This window comes from Oncorhynchus gorbuscha, linkage group LG07 (genome assembly GCF_021184085.1).
Source record: "Oncorhynchus gorbuscha isolate QuinsamMale2020 ecotype Even-year linkage group LG07, OgorEven_v1.0, whole genome shotgun sequence".
In the NCBI taxonomy this organism is placed as follows: domain Eukaryota; kingdom Metazoa; phylum Chordata; class Actinopteri; order Salmoniformes; family Salmonidae; genus Oncorhynchus; species Oncorhynchus gorbuscha.
In genome coordinates, this window is record NC_060179.1 from 157,759 (window position 1) to 178,812 (window position 21,054).

The 21,054-nt window shown below is 46.1% G+C and overlaps 1 protein-coding gene across 1 annotated transcript in view; it reads left to right on the plus strand.

Annotated features, from left to right (window-relative positions):
* Positions 1-1,338: 1,338 nt before the first annotated feature.
* Positions 1,339-21,054, plus strand: part of mbtps2 (membrane-bound transcription factor peptidase, site 2) — a 56,999-nt gene continuing 37,283 nt past the window's right edge. Inside the window, exons 1-4 of the mRNA XM_046355384.1 lie at positions 1,339-1,519; positions 14,777-14,925; positions 15,108-15,246; positions 15,320-15,423. Of these exons, the coding sequence (XP_046211340.1) occupies positions 1,445-1,519; positions 14,777-14,925; positions 15,108-15,246; positions 15,320-15,423 (467 nt within the window). The 5' untranslated portion in view covers positions 1,339-1,444. The remainder of the gene's footprint in view (positions 1,520-14,776; positions 14,926-15,107; positions 15,247-15,319; positions 15,424-21,054) is intronic.

A 21,054-nucleotide genomic window follows, 5' to 3' on the forward strand; every position in this document is an offset into this window, starting at 1 on the left:
CCATGAGATTCTCATCACAAAATTGTCCAAGTTCAACTTTTCCCCTGATGCCTTGAGATTAAATTGTTTGACTACAGAGGTAGCAAAACTGTACTTCAAATCTATGATACTCCCCCACTTAACATACTGCTTGACTATTTGGGCCCAAGCTTGCTGTACAACATTAGGACCTATTCAGTCTGTCTACAAACAGGCTCTCAGAGTGCATGATAGGAAGCCCAATAGCCATCATCACTGTTACATCCTCAGAAAGCATGAGCTCCTGAGTTGGTAAAAAATTGTGCAATACACCGACGCATGTCTTGTATTCAAGATCCTAAATGGCTTGGCTCCCCCTCCAATCAGTATTTTTGTTAAAAAGAAAACCCAAACATATGGCAGCAGATCCACAAGGTCTGCCATGAGAGGTGACTGTATAGTTCCCTTAATAAGGAAATGCACCTTTAGTAAATCCGTTTTCTCTGTGAGAGCTTCCCATGTGTGTCTGATGGCAGTGTATTCCAGACATAACTGCACCACCTATCAGACTTTCACAAAATGCATGAAGACATGGCTAAAGGTCAATCAGATTGGTGAACATGGTCCCTAGCTGTGTGTTGCCACTTTCCATGTTATCTGTTGTCTGTAGCTTGTGAGGTGTGGAAACACTTTGTTGCTTTTATGAATTTTGTCTTGCTGCTTTTTGTTCTATGTTGCTCTGTCTGTATGCTATGTCTTGCTTGTCCTATGTTGCTCTGTCTGTATGCTATGTCTTGCTTGTCCTATGTTGCTATGTCTTGCTTGTCCTATGTTGCTATGTCTTGCTTGTCCTATGTTGCTATATTGTAATTGTTTTTAATAACCTGCCCAGGGACTGCGGTTGAAAATTAGCCAGCTGGCTAAAACCAGCACTTTTACTGAAACGTTGATTAATGTGCACTGTCCATGTAAAAATAAAATAAACTCAAACTAATATTAAACAAAGGAGGGAGTAAAATGTAGGCAAGATATAAACATTTCAGAACAACTACTAGTCGAATAAAACTTGGGAGAGATGAAGAATTTTGACAAATATATGTATTTATGGACTAATACACTTAAAACAAATAACCAAACCGAAAACTGCAGACATTACTGGTGCCTTCCCCGCGATCAAACCGCCATAAAAAAATAAAATGTAACGCAGCCAAACGTGATCATTGACAGCTGCCCTGAAGGACACAAAAAAAAAAAAATGCTTTCTAAAGATCAGTGAAATGTTGGCTAAACTGACAACGGAGTGAAGAGCAGAAATTTCAACGATCCAAGCAAATCGCACCAATGAGGAACTATCTCTGGCCTTGCGTCATCGTCCCGGAAGTGACGTCACACAGTGGGGAAGACGACGAGCTCGTCTGTAACCGTGTAGAGATTGAGTGTGTTATATTTCTTCTCCCCCCTGTATGTGTCTGCTCTTTCTCTCGTCATGATTCCCGTGCCGCTCGTGGTGTGTGTTTTGTGCGGCTGGTGCTTCGTCTATCTAACAGACGTGCTTCTGAAGGTAATGTTACGATCCCGGTGTTGTAATGTTTTCACTGACTGTATGCTCCCTAACGGTAGTCATTAGATCCGGTCCATCGACCGAAGTTATCTGCACGACGGATCCGATCTAACGAGATTGTTATGTAATTAACCTGCTGTTATATTTTACTTATACGAGGTAGTTAGCTAGCTAACGTTAACTAAGCAGTTCACTATTACGATACGTTTCCATCTGACACAGCAGCATGTGTTACCTGAGATGGTCCAGTCCTCGGGGGTCAGAGCGCTGTTCCACTTTCCTTGTTGTCATTGCAGGTGCTAGTCAAAATAATTTAGAATAGCCAAATTATTATAAATGACGTCGCACATGCCAGTAGCCTTTTATCTTCTACCAAACCAATACCAAACCAATCAGGTGGTTGTTCGGGAAAAATAAGCATCGGACGTCATTGATCACGTATTTCTGATAAAGTGATACAAGCATCAGCACACTGTTTCGAATGAAACTGCTTAGCAATGTCGATGCATGCCTCGGAGCTTTGGAAACAACCGTAACATTACTACTGTGCTACCAACCTTTTCAGTTGGTTGCACCATTTCCTTAGTGTTCCATAATGTGCCTCCATACAGAACCAGGCTAATGATGACTAGCCATCTTTTAAATTAGCATGCCCTTGTGTTTATAGTCAAAATAACTATCATGGTCCAAACACACAGACAGTCGTACCCCCTTGTATATAGCCTCATTATTAACCTGAACCCCTGCACATTGACTCAGTACCGGTACCCCCTGTATATAGCCTCATTACTAACCTGAACCCCACACATTGAATCGGTACAGGTACCCCCTGTATATAGCCTCATTACTAACCTTATCCCCACACATTGACTCAGTACTGGTACCCCCTGTATATAGCCTCATTACTAACCTGAACCCCTGCACATTGACTCAGTACTGGTACCCCCTGTATATAGCCTCATTACTAACCTGAACCCCTGCACATAGACTCAGTACAGGTAACCCCTGTATATAGCCTCATTACTAACCTGAACCCCACACATTGAATCGGTACAGGTACCCCCTGTATATAGCCTCATTACTAACCTGAACCACCGCACATTGACTCGGTACCCCCTGTATATAGCCTCGTTATTGTTATGTCATTGTGTTTTCTATAATTTACTTTAGTTTATCTAGAAAATATTTTCTTAACTCTTTCTTGAACTGCACTGTTGGTTAAGGGCTTGTCAGTAAGCATTTCATGGTAAAGTCTACACTTGTTGTATTTGGCGCAGGTGACGAAGAAAGTTTTAGATTTTTACATTGATTTGGATAGATTTATTGTAGCTGTTAAAGTGCAAAAAGAGACTTAAAATAAAGTACAACATTTATTTATTGCAGATTTCAATGCCATTTGTAATTTTCTGCTAAATCCTCTAGAGGGCAGAATTGGAAAAATCGATACTTGATACCACAGAAAAAGACTGATTAACCCAAGTTTTTGTCTTCAGGTTTTTTGACCTCAATCACTTTTTCTTTTATGAATTTTTTTTGTTGTCCCTTTTTATCCCCAATTTCATGATATCCAATGGGTAGTTACAGTCCTGTAGGGGCTAGGACTATCAGTGCTTACAGGGGCTAGCACGATCGGTGTGCGTACAGGGGCTAGCACGATCGGTGTGCGTACAGGGGCTAGCACGATCGGTGTGCGTACAGGGGCTAGCACGATCGGTGTGCGTACAGGGGCTAGCACGATCGGTGTGCGTACAGGGGCTAGCACGATCGGTGTGCGTACAGGGGCTAGCACGATCGGTGTGAGTACAGGGGCTAGGACTATCGGTGTGCTTACAAGGGCTAGCACGATCGGTGTGCTTACCGGGGCTAGCACGATCGGTGTGCTTACCGGGGCTAGGACTATCGGTGTGCTTACAAGGGCTAGCACGATCGGTGTGCTTACCGGGGCTAGCACGATCGGTGTGTTTACAGGGGCTAGCACGATCGGTGTGCTTACAGGGGCTAGCACGATCGGTGTGCGTACAGGGGCTAGCACGATCGGTGTGCGTACAGGGGCTAGCACGATCGGTGTGCGTACAGGGGCTAGCACGATCGGTGTGCGTACAGGGGCTAGCACGATCGGTGTGCGTACAGGGGCTAGCACGATCGGTGTGCGTACAGGGGCTAGCACGATTGGTGTAAATGGCAGTGGTATGGCCTAAAAATCACATCTACATTTTTTTCAAACATATGGTCGATTCACTGTATATACAGTTGAAGTCGGAAGTTTACATAAACCTTAGCCAAATACATTTAAACTCAGTTTTTCACAATTCCTGACATTTAATCCTAGTAAAAATCCCCTGTTTTAGGACAGTTAGGATCACCTCTTTATTTTAAGAATATAAAATGTCAGAATAACAGTAGAGGATGATTTATTTCAGCTTTTATTTATTTCATCACAGTCCCAGTGGGTCAGAAGTTTACATATACTCAATTGGTATTTGGTAGCATTGCCTTTAAATTGTTTAACTTGGGTCAAACGTTTCAGGTAGCCTTCCACAAGCTTCCCACAATAAGTAAGGTGAATTTTGGCCCATACCTCCTGACCGAGCTGGTGTAACTGAGTCAGGTTTGTTGGCCTCCTTGCTCGCACACACTTTTTCAGTTCTGCCCACAAAATTTCTATGGGATTGAGGTCAGGACTTTGTGATGGCCACTCCAATACCTTGACTTTGTTGTCCTTAAGCCATTTTGACACAACTTTGGAAGTATGGTTGGGGTCATTGTTCATTTAGAAGACCCATTTGCAACCAAGCTTTAACTTCCTGACTGATGTCTTGAGATGTTGCTTCAATATATCCACCGATTTTCCCTCCCTTATGATGCCATCTATTTTGTGAAGTGCACCAGTACCTCCTGTAGCAATGCACCCCCACAACATGATGCTGCCATCCCCGTGCTTCATGGTTGGGATGGTGTTCGTCGGTTTGCAAGCCTCCCCCTTTTTCCTCTAAACATAACGATGGTCATTATGGCCAAACGGTTCTATTTTTGTTTCATCAGACCAGAGGACATTTCTCCAAAAAGTACGATCTTTGTCCTCATGTGCAGTTGCAAACCGTAGTCTGGCTTTTTCGTAACGGTTTTGGAGCAGTGGCTTCTATCTTGCAGAGTGGCCTCTCAGCTTATGTTGATATAGGAATCGTTTATTTATTTTTTATAATTTTTTTATTACAAAAAACACAAGGAAGGGTTAACATTAAACTATTAGAACATGAAGGACAAACAATACAGCATCAAGACACTATCTAACATGAATCAGTCTTTCTGCAACAGAGCCATCATGTGTGAGGGTGCGTGTGCGTGTGCATGATAGTGATATGAAATATGTCAGTTTCCTTTTTCATGATTACAATCTTGTGAAACCCAAACCCTTCAAATCCCCCCCCACAGTTCCCCAATAGCTGTCCCTCAACCAGTCGAGATCCCCCCCACAGTTCCCCAATAGCTGTCCCTTAACCAGTCGAGATCCCCCCCACAGTTCCCCAATAGCTGTCCCTCAACCAGTCGAGATCCCCCCCCACAGTTCCCCAATAGCTGTCCCTCAACCAGTCGAGATCCCCCCACAGTTCCCCAATAGCTGGCTCTCAACCAGTCGAGATCCATCCCACAGTTCCCCAATAGCTGTCCCTCAACCAGTCGAGAGCCCCCCCACAGTTCCCCAATAGCTGTCCCTCAACCAGTCGAGATCCCTCCCACAGTCCTCCCCGAGGACAATAAAAAATACAATTAATTCCATTCCCCACCCCCAAGAACCCCCCAATGCACCAACAACCAAGAGAATGAACTAAAGAGAAACAAGGAAAAGACAGAAGAAAACAGCAAACAACAATGCAAAAATAATAAAACAAAATAAATTTAAAACAAAGGACAACTAAAATCATAACAGCAATGCACACAAACATATACAGTAGGCATGTCTAGCACTGTTACATGTATGTGTGTGTTCTTGTATGTGTTTATTTGTGTGTATATGCATGTGTACAAACACCTGCATGGCATCAGCCTCAGGCAAACCGGATTAGTTGTAAAAACATTGCCACTTAGTGTCATTCAAATGTACTTTTATTGTTTTATTTAGACTCCCCCCCCCCCCCTTTTGACCATAATTCTGTATCTCACACAGCAACTCCTCCCACTTGTCTCCAATTCCACATACCAACCCACAGCTTCCCCCAGCCCATCCCATCATTCTGTCTCTCACACAGCAACTCCTCCCACTTGTCTCCAATTCCACATACCAACCCACAGCTTCCCTCAGCCCATCCCATCATTCTGTCTCTCACACAGCAACTCCTCCCACTTGTCTCCAATTCCACATACCAACCCTCAGCTTCCCCCAGCCCATCCCATCATTCTGTCTCTCACACAGCAACTCCTCCCACTTGTCTCCAATTCCACATACCAACCCACAGCTTCCCCCAGCCCATCCCATCATTCTGTCTCTCACACAGCAACTCCTCCCACTTGTCTCCAATTCCACATACCAACCCACAGCTTCCCCCAGCCCATCCCATCATTCTGTCTCTCACACAGCAACTCCTCCCACTTGTCTCCAATTCCACATACCAACCCACAGCTTCCCTCAGCCCATCCCATCCCATCATTCTGTCTCTCACACAGCAACTCCTCCCACTTGTCTCCAATTCCACATACCAACCCACAGCTTCCCCCAGCCCATCCCATCATTCTGTCTCTCACACAGCAACTCCACTCCCACTTGTCTCCAATTCCACATACCAACCCACAGCTTCCCTCAGCCCATCCCATCATTCTGTCTCTCACACAGCAACTCCTCCCACTTGTCTCCAATTCCACATACCAACCCACAGCTTCCCTCAGCCCATCCCATCATTCTGTCTCTCACACAGCAACTCCTCCCACTTGTCTCCAATTCCACATACCAACCCTCAGCTTCCCCCAGCCCATCCCATCTATCTCTGCTGGCCACCCTCTTCGGGTTTCTACGCAACACATATCTTTCAACTATGCTATGATATTTACCGTACAATTTCAATCTATCTAATCGAATACAATCTACAGAGTTGAAGATAAATAATTTTTCTAGGGTCAATTTTTAGATCAATGCTATGCATTTTTCAGCCATTCCTGAACCTGAGACCAGAGACCAGAAACAGGCTACCTGAGAGCAATACCAAAATAAATGGTCTATTGATTCTGTATCCTCACAACAAAATCTGCAGAGCTTCGATGATTTTATGCCACAAATATTCAAAATTTTGTTGGCAAGAAGTCTAGATAATAATTTTAGCTGAAAAGCACAAAGTCTTGAATCTTGCGTTGTTTTATATATCATCTCATAGGACTACAGTTTTCTTTCTGAAGTCTGCTGGTTTCTTTTAATTTTCTCATGATGTCAAGCAAAGAGGCACTGAGTTTGAAGGTAGGCGTTGAAATACATCCACAGGTACACCTCCAATTGACTCAAATTATGTCAATTAGCCTATCAGAAGCTTCTAAAGCCATGACATAATTTTCCAAGCTGTTTAAAGGCACAGTCAACTTAGTGTATGTAAACTTCTGACCCACTGGATTTGTGATACAGTGAAATAATCTGTCTGTAAACAATTGTTGGAAAAATGACTTGTGTCATGCACAAAGTAGATGTCCTAACCAACTTGCCAAAACTATAGTTTGTTATTAACAAGACATTTGTGGAGTGGTTGAAAAACGAGTCCAACCTAAGTGTATGTAAACTTCCGACTTCAACTGTATTGTGTGTGTGTGTTCTCTATATAAGCTTAGTTGTACAAATTAAGGTGAAATACACTGCACTTCAAACGGGCCTTGTGAATATATACCTAGGCTAAATTTTGTATAAACCTTCCACCACCATAAGAACCATTTGATAATTTTAATTATTTTATCAAAATAGTTTACCTGTTTTTTTGCAATAGACAGACATGAAAGCGACTCTATGAAAATAACTTTTTTTTTTGCACATCTACTACTAATGACCAACATCTTGTAGCAATTATTATAGAAAATGAACCAAGGTCTCATAAACAAGTCTCTCAAACACAAGCCCACGTGTTAGTGATTAGCCAGCTAGTCTTTGTATTTAAAGTCTTGCTTAATAGCAAGTTAGAACAGTTGAATTGTTATGAACACACCCTTCTGTCCATCTCCAACTGTTTGAACAGAATGCTATCCAGTCCACTTTGTTCAAATGTTCAAATCAAGTGGCCAACCTTATTTTTCACAATGAGAAGAACTTGCCAATTCCTTATAATTGTTTCATGCTTATTGCACATTTTATAAAACTAGACAGCTGGTAATACAGTCTTTGGGTAAAATGCTTCTAGCGGTACATGTTACCATAATGCCGCGTTTGACAAACTGAGCATTCATTTTCCATATTCAATGTTGGTTCTAATGGGGTCTGCTCTGTGTGCGATTTGAGGAGTTGAGATGTCTCTGGTTCTAATAGTGTCTGCTCTGTGTGCGATTTGAGGAGTTGAGATGTCTCTGGTTCTAATAGTGTCTGATCTGTGTGCGATTTGAGGAGTTGAGATGTCTCTGGTTCTAATAGTGTCTGCTCTGTGTGCGATTTGAGAAGTAGAGATGTCTGGTTCTAATGGGGTCTGCTCTGTGTGCGATTTGAGGAGTTGAGATGTCTCTGGTTCTAATGGGGTCTGCTCTGTGTGCGATTTGAGGAGTTGAGATGTCTCTGGTTCTAATAGTGTCTGCTCTGTGTGCGATTTGAGGAGTTGAGATGTCTCTGGTTCTAATGGGGTCTGCTCTGTGTGCGATTTGAGGAGTTGAGATGTCTCTGGTTCTAATAGTGTCTGCTCTGTGTGCGATTTGAGGAGTTGAGATGTCTCTGGTTCTAATGGGGTCTGCTCTGTGTGCGATTTGAGGAGTTGAGATGTCTCTGGTTCTAATAGTGTCTGCTCTGTGTGCGATTTGAGGAGTTGAGATGTCTCTGCTTCTAATAGTGTCTGCTCTGTGTGCGATTTGAGGAGTTGAGATGTCTCTGGTTCTAATGGGGTCTGCTCTGTGTGCGATTTGAGGAGTTGAGATGTCTCTGGTTCTAATAGTGTCTGCTCTGTGTGCGATTTGAGGAGTTGAGATGTCTCTGGTTCTAATGGGGTCTGTTCCTGTGTGCGATTTGAGGAGTTGAGATGTCTCTGGTTCTAATGGGGTCTGTTCTGTGTGCGATTTGAGGAGTTGAGATGTCTCTGGTTCTAATGGGGTCTGCTCTGTGTACGATTTGAGGAGTAAAGACGTAATTAGGGTATAGTTAGGAAGGTTTTCTCCTCTATTACAGTAAAATAATGTTTTGATGTCCATAAGACCGATTCTGTTGGACCAAAGCTAAAATGCAAGTACGGAGTTCAAACCGCTTGTCTGAGAGACAGTGCTCTTATCTTTGTTGTTGAGTGGGAGGGGCTTGGGGTGTGGGGGGGGGGCTTGGTGTGTGTGTGTGTGTGTGTGTGTGTGTGTAAATGAGAGAGTGCAGAGTCACAGCAGGAGTGAAGGAGACAGACCAAAAAGACAACATAAGAACAAGCGGACATAAACGCTCATAAGACTCTTTCGTATCGTCCAAAATCCCTAAAGATTGGAAAGCTGCCGCGGTCATGCCCCTAATCAAAGGAGGTGACACTCTAGACCCAAACTGTTTTTAACCTATATACATCTTGCCCTGCCTCTCGAAAGTCTTCGAAAGCCAAGTTAATAAACAGATCACTGACCATTTCGAATCCCACCGTACCTTCTCCGCTGTGCAATCTGGTTTCCGAGCTGGTCACGGGTGCACCTCAGCCACGCTCAAGGTACTAAACGATATAACCGCCATCGATAAAAGACAGTACTGTGCAGCCGTCTTCATCGACCTGGCCAAGGCTTTCGACTCTGTCAATACGGTGGTATTCTTATCGGCAGACTCCACAGCCTTGGTTTCTCAAATGACTGCCTCGCCAGGTTCACCAACTACTTCTCAGATAGAGTTCAGTGTGTCAAATTGGAGGGCCTGTTGTCCGGACCTCTGGCAGTCACTCTGGGGGTGCCACAGGGTTCAATTCTTGGGCCGACTCTTTTCTCTGTATATATTAATGATATCGCTCTTGCTGCGGGTGATTCCCTGATCCACCTCTACGCAGACGACACCAATCTGTATACATCTGGCCCTTCTTTGGACACTGTTAACTTACCTCCAAACAAGCTTCAATGCCATAAAACACTAATTCCGTGGCCACCAACTGGTCTTAAACTATAGTAAAACCAAATGCATGCTTTTCAACCGTTTACTGCCCGCACCTGCCTGCCCGACTAGCATCACTTCCCTGGACGGTTCTGACCTAGAATATGTGGACAACTACAAATACCTAGGTGTCTGTTTAGACTGTAAACTCTCCTTCCAGACTCATATTAAACATCTCCAATCCTAAATGAAATCTAAAATCTGCTTTCTATTTTGCAACAAAGCCTCCTTCACTCACGCCGCCAAACTTACCCTAGTAAAACTGACTATCCTACCGATCCTCGACTTAGGCGACGTCATCTACAAAATTGCTTCCAACACTCTACTCAGCAAACTGGATGCAGTCTATCACAGTGCCATCCATTTTTTTTACCAAAGCCCCTTATACCACCCACCCACGACCTGTATGCTCTAGTCGGCTGGCCCTCTCTACATATTAGGCGCCAGACCCAGTGGCTCCAGATCATCTATAAGTCTATGCTAGGTAAAGCTCCGCCTTATCTCAGCTCACTGGTCACGATAACAACACCCACCTGTAGTCCAGCAGGTATATCTCACTGGTCATCCCCAAAGCCAACACCTCCTTTGGCCGCCTTTCCTTCCAGTTCTCTGCTGCCAGTGACTGGAACGAATTGCATATATCGCTGGAGAATTATATTTCCCTCACTAACTTTAAACATCAGCTATCTGAGCAGCTAACCGATCGCTGCAGCTGTACATAGTCCATCTGTAAATAGCCCACCCAATCTACCTACCTGATCCCCATGCTGTTTTTATTTGATTTGATTTTCTGGTCTTTTGCACACCAGTATTTCTACTTGCACATCATCTACTCATTTATCCAGTGTTAATCTGCTAAATTGTAATTACTTTGCTACTATGGCCTATTTATTGCCTTACCACCTCACACCATTTGCACACACTGTATATAGACTTAATTTAGTTTCTATTGTGTTATGGAATAAACAAGCATACAGTCAATGTGTAACCCTGTGTTTGTGTTGCACTGCTTTGCTTTATCTTGGCCTCTTACATTTACATTACATTTAAGTCATTTAGCAGACGCTCTTATCCAGAGCGACTTACAAATTGGTGCATTCACCTTATGACATCCAGTGGGACAGTCACTTACAATAGTGCATCTAAAACTTAGGGGGGGTGGGGAGAGGGATTACTTAACCTATCCTAGGTATTCCTTAAAGAGGTGGGGTTTCAGGTGTCTCCGGAAGGTGGTGATTGACTCCGCTGTCCTGGCGTCGTGAGGGAGTTTGTTCCACCATTGGGGGGCCAGGGCAGCGAACAGTTTTGACTGGGCTGAGCGGGAGCTGTACTTCCTCAGTGGTAGGGAGGCGAGCAGGCCAGAGGTGGATGAACGCAGTGCCCTTGTTTGGGTGTAGGGCCTGATCAGAGCCTGGAGGTACTGAGGTGCCGTTCCCCTCACAGCTCCGTAGGCAAGCACCATGGTCTTGTAGCGGATGCGAGCTTCAACTGGAAGCCAGTGGAGAGAACGGAGGAGCGGGGTGACGTGAGAGAACTTGGGAAGGTTGAACACCAGACGGGCTGCGGCGTTCTGGATGAGTTGAAGGGGTTTAATGGCACAGGCAGGGAGCCCAGCCAACAGCGAGTTGCAGTAATCCAGACGGGAGATGACAAGTGCCTGGATTAGGACCTGCGCCGCTTCCTGTGTGAGGCAGGGTCGTACTCTGCGGATGTTGTAGAGCATGAACCTACAGGAACGGGCCACCGCCTTGATGTTAGTTGAGAACGACAGGGTGTTGTCCAGGATCACGCCAAGGTTCTTGGCGCTCTGGGAGGAGGACACAATGGAGTTGTCAACCGTGATGGCGAGATCATGGAACGGGCAGTCCTTCCCCGGGAGGAAGAGCAGCTCCGTCTTGCTGAGGTTCAGCTTGAGGTGGTGATCCGTCATCCACACTGATATGTCTGCCAGACATGCAGAGATGCGATTCGCCACCTGGTCATCAGAAGGGGGAAAGGAGAAGATTAATTGTGTGTCGTCTGCATAGCAATGATAAAAGAGACAATGTGAGGTTATGACAGAGCCAAGTGACTTGGTGTATAGCGAGAATAGGAGAGGGCCAAGAACAGAGCCCTGGGGGACACCAGTGGTGAGAGCGCGTGGTGAGACAGATTCTCGCCACGCCACCTGGTAGGAGCGACCTGTCAGGTAGGACGCAATCCAAGCGTGGGCCGCGCCGGAGATGCCCAACTCGGAGAGGGTGGAGAGGAGGATCTGATGGTTCACAGTATCGAAGGCAGCCGATAGATCTAGAAGGATGAGAGCAGAGGAGAGAGAGTTAGCTTTAGCAGTGCGGAGCGCCTCCGTGATACAGAGGAGAGCAGTCTCAGTTGAATGACTAGTCTTGAAACCTGACTGATTTGGATCAAGAAGGTCATTCAGAGAGAGATAGCGGGAGAGCTGGCCAAGGACGGCACGTTCAAGAGTTTTGGAGAGAAAAGAAAGAAGGGATTACTGGTCTGTAATTGTTGACATCGGAGGGATCGAGTGTAGGTTTTTTCAGAAGGGGTGCAACTCTCGCTCTCTTGAAGACGGAAGGGACATAGCCAACGGTCAGGGATGAGTTGATGAGCGGGTGAGGTAAGGGAGAAGGTCTCCGGAAATGGTCTGGAGAAGAGAGGAGGGGATAGGGTCAAGCGGGCAGGTTGTTGGGCGGCCGGCCGTCACAAGACGAGAGATTTCATCTGGAGAGAGAGGGGAGAAAGAGGTCAGAGCACAGGGTAGGGCAGTGTGAGCAGAACCAGCGGTGTCGTTAGCAAACGAGGATCGGATGTCGTCGACCTTCTTTTCAAAATGGTTGACGAAGTCATCTGCAGAGAGGGAGGAGGGGGGGGAGGGGGCGGAGGATTCAGGAGGGAGGAGAAGGTGGCAAAGAGCTTCCTAGGGTTAGAGGCAGATGCTTGGAATTTAGCGTGGTAGAAAGTGGCTTTAGCAGCAGAGACAGAGGAGGAAAATGTAGAGAGGAGTGAAAGGATGCCAGGTCCGCAGGGAGGCGAGTTTTCCTCCATTTCCGCTCGGCTGCCCGGAGCCCTGTTCTGTGAGCTCGCAATGAGTCATCGAGCCACGGAGCGGGAGGGGAGGACCGAGCCGGCCTGGAGGATAGGGGACATAGAGAGTCAAGGGATGCAGAGAGGGAGGAGAGGAGGGTTGAGGAGGCAGAATCAGGAGATAGGTGGGAGAAGGTTTGAGCGGAGGGAAGAGATGATAGGATGGAAGAGGAGAGAGTAGCGGGGGAGAGAGCGAAGGTTGGGACGGCGCGATACCATCCGAGTAGGGGCAGTGTGGGAGGTGTTGGATGAGAGCGAGAGGGAAAAGGATACAAGGCAGTGGTCGGAGACTTGGAGGGGAGTTGCAATGAGGTTAGTGGAAGAACAGCATCTAGTAAAGATGAGGTCGAGCGTATTGCCTGCCTTGTGAGTAGGGGGGAAGGTGAGAGGGTGAGGTCAAAAGAGGAGAGGAGTGGAAAGAAGGAGGCAGAGAGGAAAGAGTCAAAGGTAGACGTGGGGAGGTTAAAGTCGCCCAGAACTGTGAGAGGTGAGCCGTCCTCAGGAAAGGAGCTTATCAAGGCATCAAGCTCATTGATGAACTCTCCGAGGGAACCTGGAGGGCGATAAATGATAAGGATGTTAAGCTTGAAAGGGCTAGTAACTGTGACAGCATGGAATTCAAAGGAGGCGATAGACAGATGGGTAAGGGGAGAAAGAGAGAATGACCACTTGGGAGAGATGAGGATCCCGGTGCCACCACCCCGCTGACCAGACGCTCTCGGGGTGTGCGAGAACACGTGGGCGGACGAAGAGAGAGCAGTAGGAGTAGCAGTGTTGTCTGTGGTGATCCATGTTTCCGTCAGTGCCAAGAAGTCGAGGGACTGGAGGGAGGCATAGGCTGAGATGAACTCTGCCTTGTTGACCGCAGATTGGCAGTTCCAGAGGCTACCGGAGACCTGGAACTCCACGTGGGTCGTGCGCGCTGGGACCACCAGAGTAGGGTGGCCGCGGCCACGCGGTGAGGAGCGTTTGTATGGTCTGTGCAGAGAGGAGAGAACAGGGATAAACAGACACATAGTTGACAGGCTACAGAAGAGGCTACGCTAATGCAAAGGAGATTGGAATGACAAGTGGACTACACGTCTCGAATGTTCAGAAAGTTAAGCTACGTAGCAAGAATCTTATTGACTAAAATGATTAAAATGATACAGTACTGCTGAAGTAGGCCAGCTGGCAGTGGGTGCGTTGTTGACACTACACTAATCAAGTCGTTCCGTTGAGTGTAATAGTTTCTGCAGTGTTGCTATTCGGGGCTAGCAGGCTAGCTAGCAGTGTTGTTTACGTTACGTTGCGTTAAAAGAACGACAATAGATGGCTAGCGAACCTAGAAAATCGCTCTAGACTACACAATTATCTTTGATACAAAGACGGCTATGTAGCTAGCTAAGTAGCTAGCTACGATCAAACAAATCAAACCGTTGTACTGTAATGAAATGAAGTGAAAATGTGATACAACCTGTGAATGCGACCGGGTAGTTGAGTTCTATACAGAAGACGTTGGCTAGCGTTGGCTAGCTGTTGGCTAGCTAGCAGAGTCACCTACGTTAAGGACGACAAATAGCTGGCTAGCTAACCTCGGTAAATTAAGATAATCACTCTAAGACTACACACTCTAAACCTAAACAACACAATTATCTTGGATACGATGATACGATGATACGAAGACAGCAAAGACAGCTATGTAGCTACCAACTGCCAGGCCGCAGTTGTAAATGAGAACTTGTTCTCAACTTGCTTACCTGGTTAAATAAAGGTGAAATAAAAATTTTAAAAGAACAAAACCTTCATTCTTGTGATACTGGTATTTGGAATATTGTGCTAAAACATACATTTGAATGAATCAAATGTATTTGATATGTGTGTCGGGGCAGAGGTAACACGTCCTCTCTCCTCCTCTCCCTCAGTTGTCTGAGTCATATGGTCATTGTTATGAGATGTGGCTAGGGTCAAAGGGTCTCTCTCTCTCTCCGTTCCACATCCGCTGGCAGACCTCCCTCTTCAACCGCCTCTTCTCACGCTGCGCTCGCATCAACCCACACGCCCTCTACCTCTGGTAAGACCTGACCTCTGATCCTTGGCCTCTAACCCTCACACACTCTCCCTCTGGTAAGACCTGACCTCTGACCCTTAACCCTCATGCCCTCTACCTCTCTGGTAAGACCTGACTTCTTATCCCTGACCCCTCTTAACCCTAATTCTCTCGGTTCCTGGTTCCACAATTGTGTGTGTGTGTAGGTTTACCAGTGGTCTAGTGTTTGGGCTGGTGTCTATGTGTGGTTCGGTGGTGCTGCTGATTAGAACCCTGCAGCAGACTGTCCATCAGATGACATCAGACCACCCTCAGGGAGCCAATCAACAAACACTACAGGTGGTGGTACGTACAAAGAATGTGTGTGTGTTTGTGTGTGTGTGTCTGTGTACTGACTGCTGTGTATGTGTGTGTGCAGGTCCCAGGTATAAACCTGCCAGTCAGCCAGCTGGCCTACTTCTTCTCTGCTTTGCTGGTCAGTGGGGTCATACACGAACTGGGCCATGCCGTGGCAGCAATAAGGTAAGATGTATCACACACACACACACACACTAACTGGACCATGCTGTGACTGAACTGAGTCACTAACTGGACCATGCTGTGACTGAACTGAGTCACTAACTGGAACATGCTGTGACTGAACTGAGTCACTAACTGGACCATGCTGTGACTGAACTGAGTCACTAACTGGACCATGCTGTGACTGAACTGAGTCACTAACTGGACCATGCTGTGACTGAACTGAGTCACTAACTGGACCATGCTGTGACTGAACTGAGTCACTAACTGGACCATGCTGTGACTGAACTGAGTCACTAACTGGACCATGCTGTGACTGAACTGAGTCACTAACTGGACCATGCTGTGACTGAACTGAGTCACTAACTGGACCATGCTGTGACTGAACTGAGTGACCAACTCTGACCATGCTGTAACTGAACTGAGTCACTAACTGGACCATGCTGTAACTGAACTGAGTGACTAACTCTGACCATGCTGTAACTGAACTGAGTGAGTCACTAACTGGACCATGCTGTAACTGAACTGAGTGAGTCACTAACTGGACCATGCTGTAACTGAACTGAGTGAGTCACTAACTGGACCATGTTGTAACTGAACTGAGTGAGTCACTAACTGGACCATGCTGTAACTGAACAGTCACTAACTTGGACCATGCTGTAACTGAACTGAGTCACTAACTGGACCATGCTGTAACTGAACTGAGTCACTAACTGGACCATGCTGTAACTGAACTGAGTGAGTAACTAACTGGACCATGCTGTAACTGAACTGAGTGACTAACTAACTGGACCATGCTGTAACTGAACTGAGTGAGTCACTAACTGGACCATGCTGTAACTGAACTGAGTGAGTCACTAACTGGACCATGCTGTAACTGAACTGAGTGAGTCACTAACTGGACCATGCTGTAACTGAACTGAGTGAGTCACTAACTGGACCATGCTGTAACTGAACTGAGTGAGTCACTAACTGGACCATGCTGTAACTGAACTGAGTGAGTCACTAACTGGACCATGCTGTAACTGAACTGAGTGAGTCACTAACTGGACCATGCTGTAACTGAACTGAGTGAGTCACTAACTGGACCATGCTGTAACTGAACTGAGTGAGTCACTAACTGGACCATGCTGTAACTGAACTGAGTGAGTCACTAACTGGACCATGCTGTAACTGAACTGAGTGAGTCACTAACTGGACCATGCTGTAACTGAACTGAGTGAGTCACTAACTGGACCATGCTGTAACTGAACTGAGTGAGTCACCATGCTGTAACTGAACTGACACTAACTGGACCATGCTAACTGAACTGAGTGAGTCACTAACTGGACCATGCTGTAACTGAACTGAGTGAGTCACTAACTGGACCATGCTGTAACTGAACTGAGTGAGTCACTAACTGGACCATGCTGTAACTGAACTGAGTGAGTCACTAACTGGACCATGCTGTAACTGAACTGAGTGAGTCACTAACTGGACCATGCTGTAACTGAACTGAGTGAGTCACTAACTGGACCATGCTGTAACTGAACTGAGTGAGTCACTAACTGGACCATGCTGTAACTGAACTGAGTGAGTCACTAACTGGACCATGCTGTAACTGAACTGAGTGAGTCACTAACTGGACCATGCTGTAACTGAACTGAGTGAGTCACTAACTCTGACCATGCTGTAACTGAACTGAGTGAGTCACTAACTCTGACCATGCTGTAACTGAACTGAGTGAGTCACTAACTCTGACCATGCTGTAACTGAACTGAGTCACTAACTGGACCATGCTGTGACTGAACTGAGTGAGTCACTAACTGGACCATGCTGTGACTGAACTGAGTCACTAACTCTGACCATGCTGTGACTGAACTGAGTCACTAACTCTGACCATGCTGTGACTGAACTGAGTCACTAACTGGACCATGCTGTAACTGAACTGAGTCACTAACTGGACCATGCTGTAACTGAACTGAGTCACTAACTGGACCATGCTGTAACTGAACTGAGTCACTAACTCTGACCATGCTGTAACTGAACTGAGTCACTAACTCTGACCATGCTGTGACTGAACTGAGTCACTAACTCTGACCATGCTGTGACTGAACTGAGTCACTAACTGGACCATGCTGTAACTGAACTGAGTCACTAACTGGACCATGCTGTAACTGAACTGAGTCACTAACTGGACCATGCTGTAACTGAACTGAGTCACTAACTCTGACCATGCTGTAACTGAACTGAGTCACTAACTCTGACCATGCTGTAACTGAACTGAGTCACTAACTGGACCATGCTGTAACTGAACTGAGTGAGTCACTAACTGGACCATGCTGTAACTGAACTGAGTGAGTCACTAACTGGACCATGCTGTAACTGAACTGAGTGAGTCACTAACTGGACCATGCTGTAACTGAACTGAGTGAGTCACTAACTGGACCATGCTGTAACTGAACTGAGTGAGTCACTAACTGGACCATGCTGTAACTGAACTGAGTCACTAACTTGGACCATGCTGTAACTGAACTGAGTCACTAACTGGACCATGCTGTAACTGAACTGAGTCACTAACTGGACCATGCTGTAACTGAACTGAGTGAGTAACTAACTGGACCATGCTGTAACTGAACTGAGTGACTAACTAACTGGACCATGCTGTAACTGAACTGAGTGAGTCACTAACTGGACCATGCTGTAACTGAACTGAGTGAGTCACTAACTGGACCATGCTGTAACTGAACTGAGTGAGTCACTAACTGGACCATGCTGTAACTGAACTGAGTGAGTCACTAACTGGACCATGCTGTAACTGAACTGAGTGAGTCACTAACTGGACCATGCTGTAACTGAACTGAGTGAGTCACTAACTGGACCATGCTGTAACTGAACTGAGTGAGTCACTAACTGGACCATGCTGTAACTGAACTGAGTGAGTCACTAACTGGACCATGCTGTAACTGAACTGAGTGAGTCACTAACTGGACCATGCTGTAACTGAACTGAGTGAGTCACTAACTGGACCATGCTGTAACTGAACTGAGTGAGTCACTAACTGGACCATGCTGTAACTGAACTGAGTGAGTCACTAACTGGACCATGCTGTAACTGAACTGAGTGAGTCACTAACTGGACCATGCTGTAACTGAACTGAGTGAGTCACTAACTGGACCATGCTGTAACTGAACTGAGTGAGTCACTAACTGGACCATGCTGTAACTGAACTGAGTGAGTCACTAACTGGACCATGCTGTAACTGAACTGAGTGAGTCACTAACTGGACCATGCTGTAACTGAACTGAGTGAGTCACTAACTGGACCATGCTGTAACTGAACTGAGTGAGTCACTAACTGGACCATGCTGTAACTGAACTGAGTGAGTCACTAACTGGACCATGCTGTAACTGAACTGAGTGAGTCACTAACTGGACCATGCTGTAACTGAACTGAGTGAGTCACTAACTGGACCATGCTGTAACTGAACTGAGTGAGTCACTAACTCTGACCATGCTGTAACTGAACTGAGTGAGTCACTAACTCTGACCATGCTGTAACTGAACTGAGTGAGTCACTAACTCTGACCATGCTGTAACTGAACTGAGTGAGTCACTAACTCTGACCATGCTGTAACTGAACTGAGTGAGTCACTAACTGGACCATGCTGTGACTGAACTGAGTCACTAACTCTGACCATGCTGTGACTGAACTGAGTCACTAACTCTGACCATGCTGTGACTGAACTGAGTCACTAACTGGACCATGCTGTAACTGAACTGAGTCACTAACTGGACCATGCTGTAACTGAACTGAGTCACTAACTGGACCATGCTGTAACTGAACTGAGTCACTAACTCTGACCATGCTGTAACTGAACTGAGTCACTAACTCTGACCATGCTGTGACTGAACTGAGTCACTAACTCTGACCATGCTGTGACTGAACTGAGTCACTAACTGGACCATGCTGTAACTGAACTGAGTCACTAACTGGACCATGCTGTAACTGAACTGAGTCACTAACTGGACCATGCTGTAACTGAACTGAGTCACTAACTCTGACCATGCTGTAACTGAACTGAGTCACTAACTCTGACCATGCTGTAACTGAACTGAGTCACTAACTGGACCATGCTGTAACTGAACTGAGTCACTAACTGGACCATGCTGTAACTGAACTGAGTCACTAACTGGACCATGCTGTAACTGAACTGAGTCACTAACTGGACCATGCTGTAACTGAACTGAGTCACTAACTGGACCATGCTGTGACTGAACTGAGTCACTAACTCTGACCATGCTGTGACTGAACTGAGTCACTAACTCTGACCATGCTGTAACTGAACTGAGTCACTAACTCTGACCATGCTGTAACTGAACTGAGTCACTAACTGGACCATGCTGTAACTGAACTGAGTCACTAACTGGACCATGCTGTAACTGAACTGAGTCACTAACTGGACCATGCTGTAACTGAACTGAGTCACTAACTGGACCATGCTGTGACTGAACTGAGTGAGTCACTAACTGGACCATGCTGTGACTGAACTGAGTGAGTCACTAACTGGACCATGCTGTGACTGAACTGAGTGAGTCACTAACTGGACCATGCTGTGACTGAACTGAGTGAGTCACTAACTGGACCATGCTGTGACTGAACTGAGTGAGTCACTAACTGGACCATGCTGTGACTGAACTGAGTGAGTCACTAACTGGACCATGCTGTAACTGAACTGAGTGAGTCACTAACTGGACCATGCTGTAACTGAACTGAGTGAGTCACTAACTGGACCATGCTGTAACTGAACTGAGTGAGTCACTAACTGGACCATGCTGTGACTGAACTGAGTGAGTCACTAACTGGACCATGCTGTGACTGAACTGAGTGAGTCACTAACTGGACCATGCTGTGACTGAACTGAGTGAGTCACTAACTGGACCATGCTGTGACTGAACTGAGTGAGTCACTAACTGGACCATGCTGTAACTGAACTGAGTGAGTCACTAACGGGACCATGCTGTAACTGAACTGAGTGAGTCACTAACGGGACCATGCTGTGACTGAACTGAGTGAGTCACTAACGGGACCATGCTGTGACTGAACTGAGTGAGTCACTAACTGGACCATGCTGTGACTGAACTGAGTGAGTCACTAACTGGACCATGCTGTGACTGAACTGAGTGAGTCACTAACTGGACCATGCTGTGACTGAACTGAGTGAGTCACTAACTGGACCATGCTGTAACTGAACTGAGTGAGTCACTAACTGGACCATGCTGTGACTGAACTGAGTGAGTCACTAACGGGACCATGCTGTGACTGAACTGAGTGAGTCACTAACTGGACCATGCTGTGACTGAACTGAGTGAGTCACTAACTGGACCATGCTGTGACTGAACTGAGTGAGTCACTAACTGGACCATGCTGTGACTGATCTGAGTGAGTCACTAACTGGACCATGCTGTGACTGATCTGAGTGAGTCACTAACTGGACCATGCTGTGACTGAACTGAGTGAGTCACTAACTGGACCATGCTGTAACTGAACTGAGTGAGTCACTAACTGGACCATGCTGTAACTGAACTGAGTGAGTCACTAACTGGACCATGCTGTAACTGAACTGAGTGAGTCACTAACTGGACCATGCTGTAA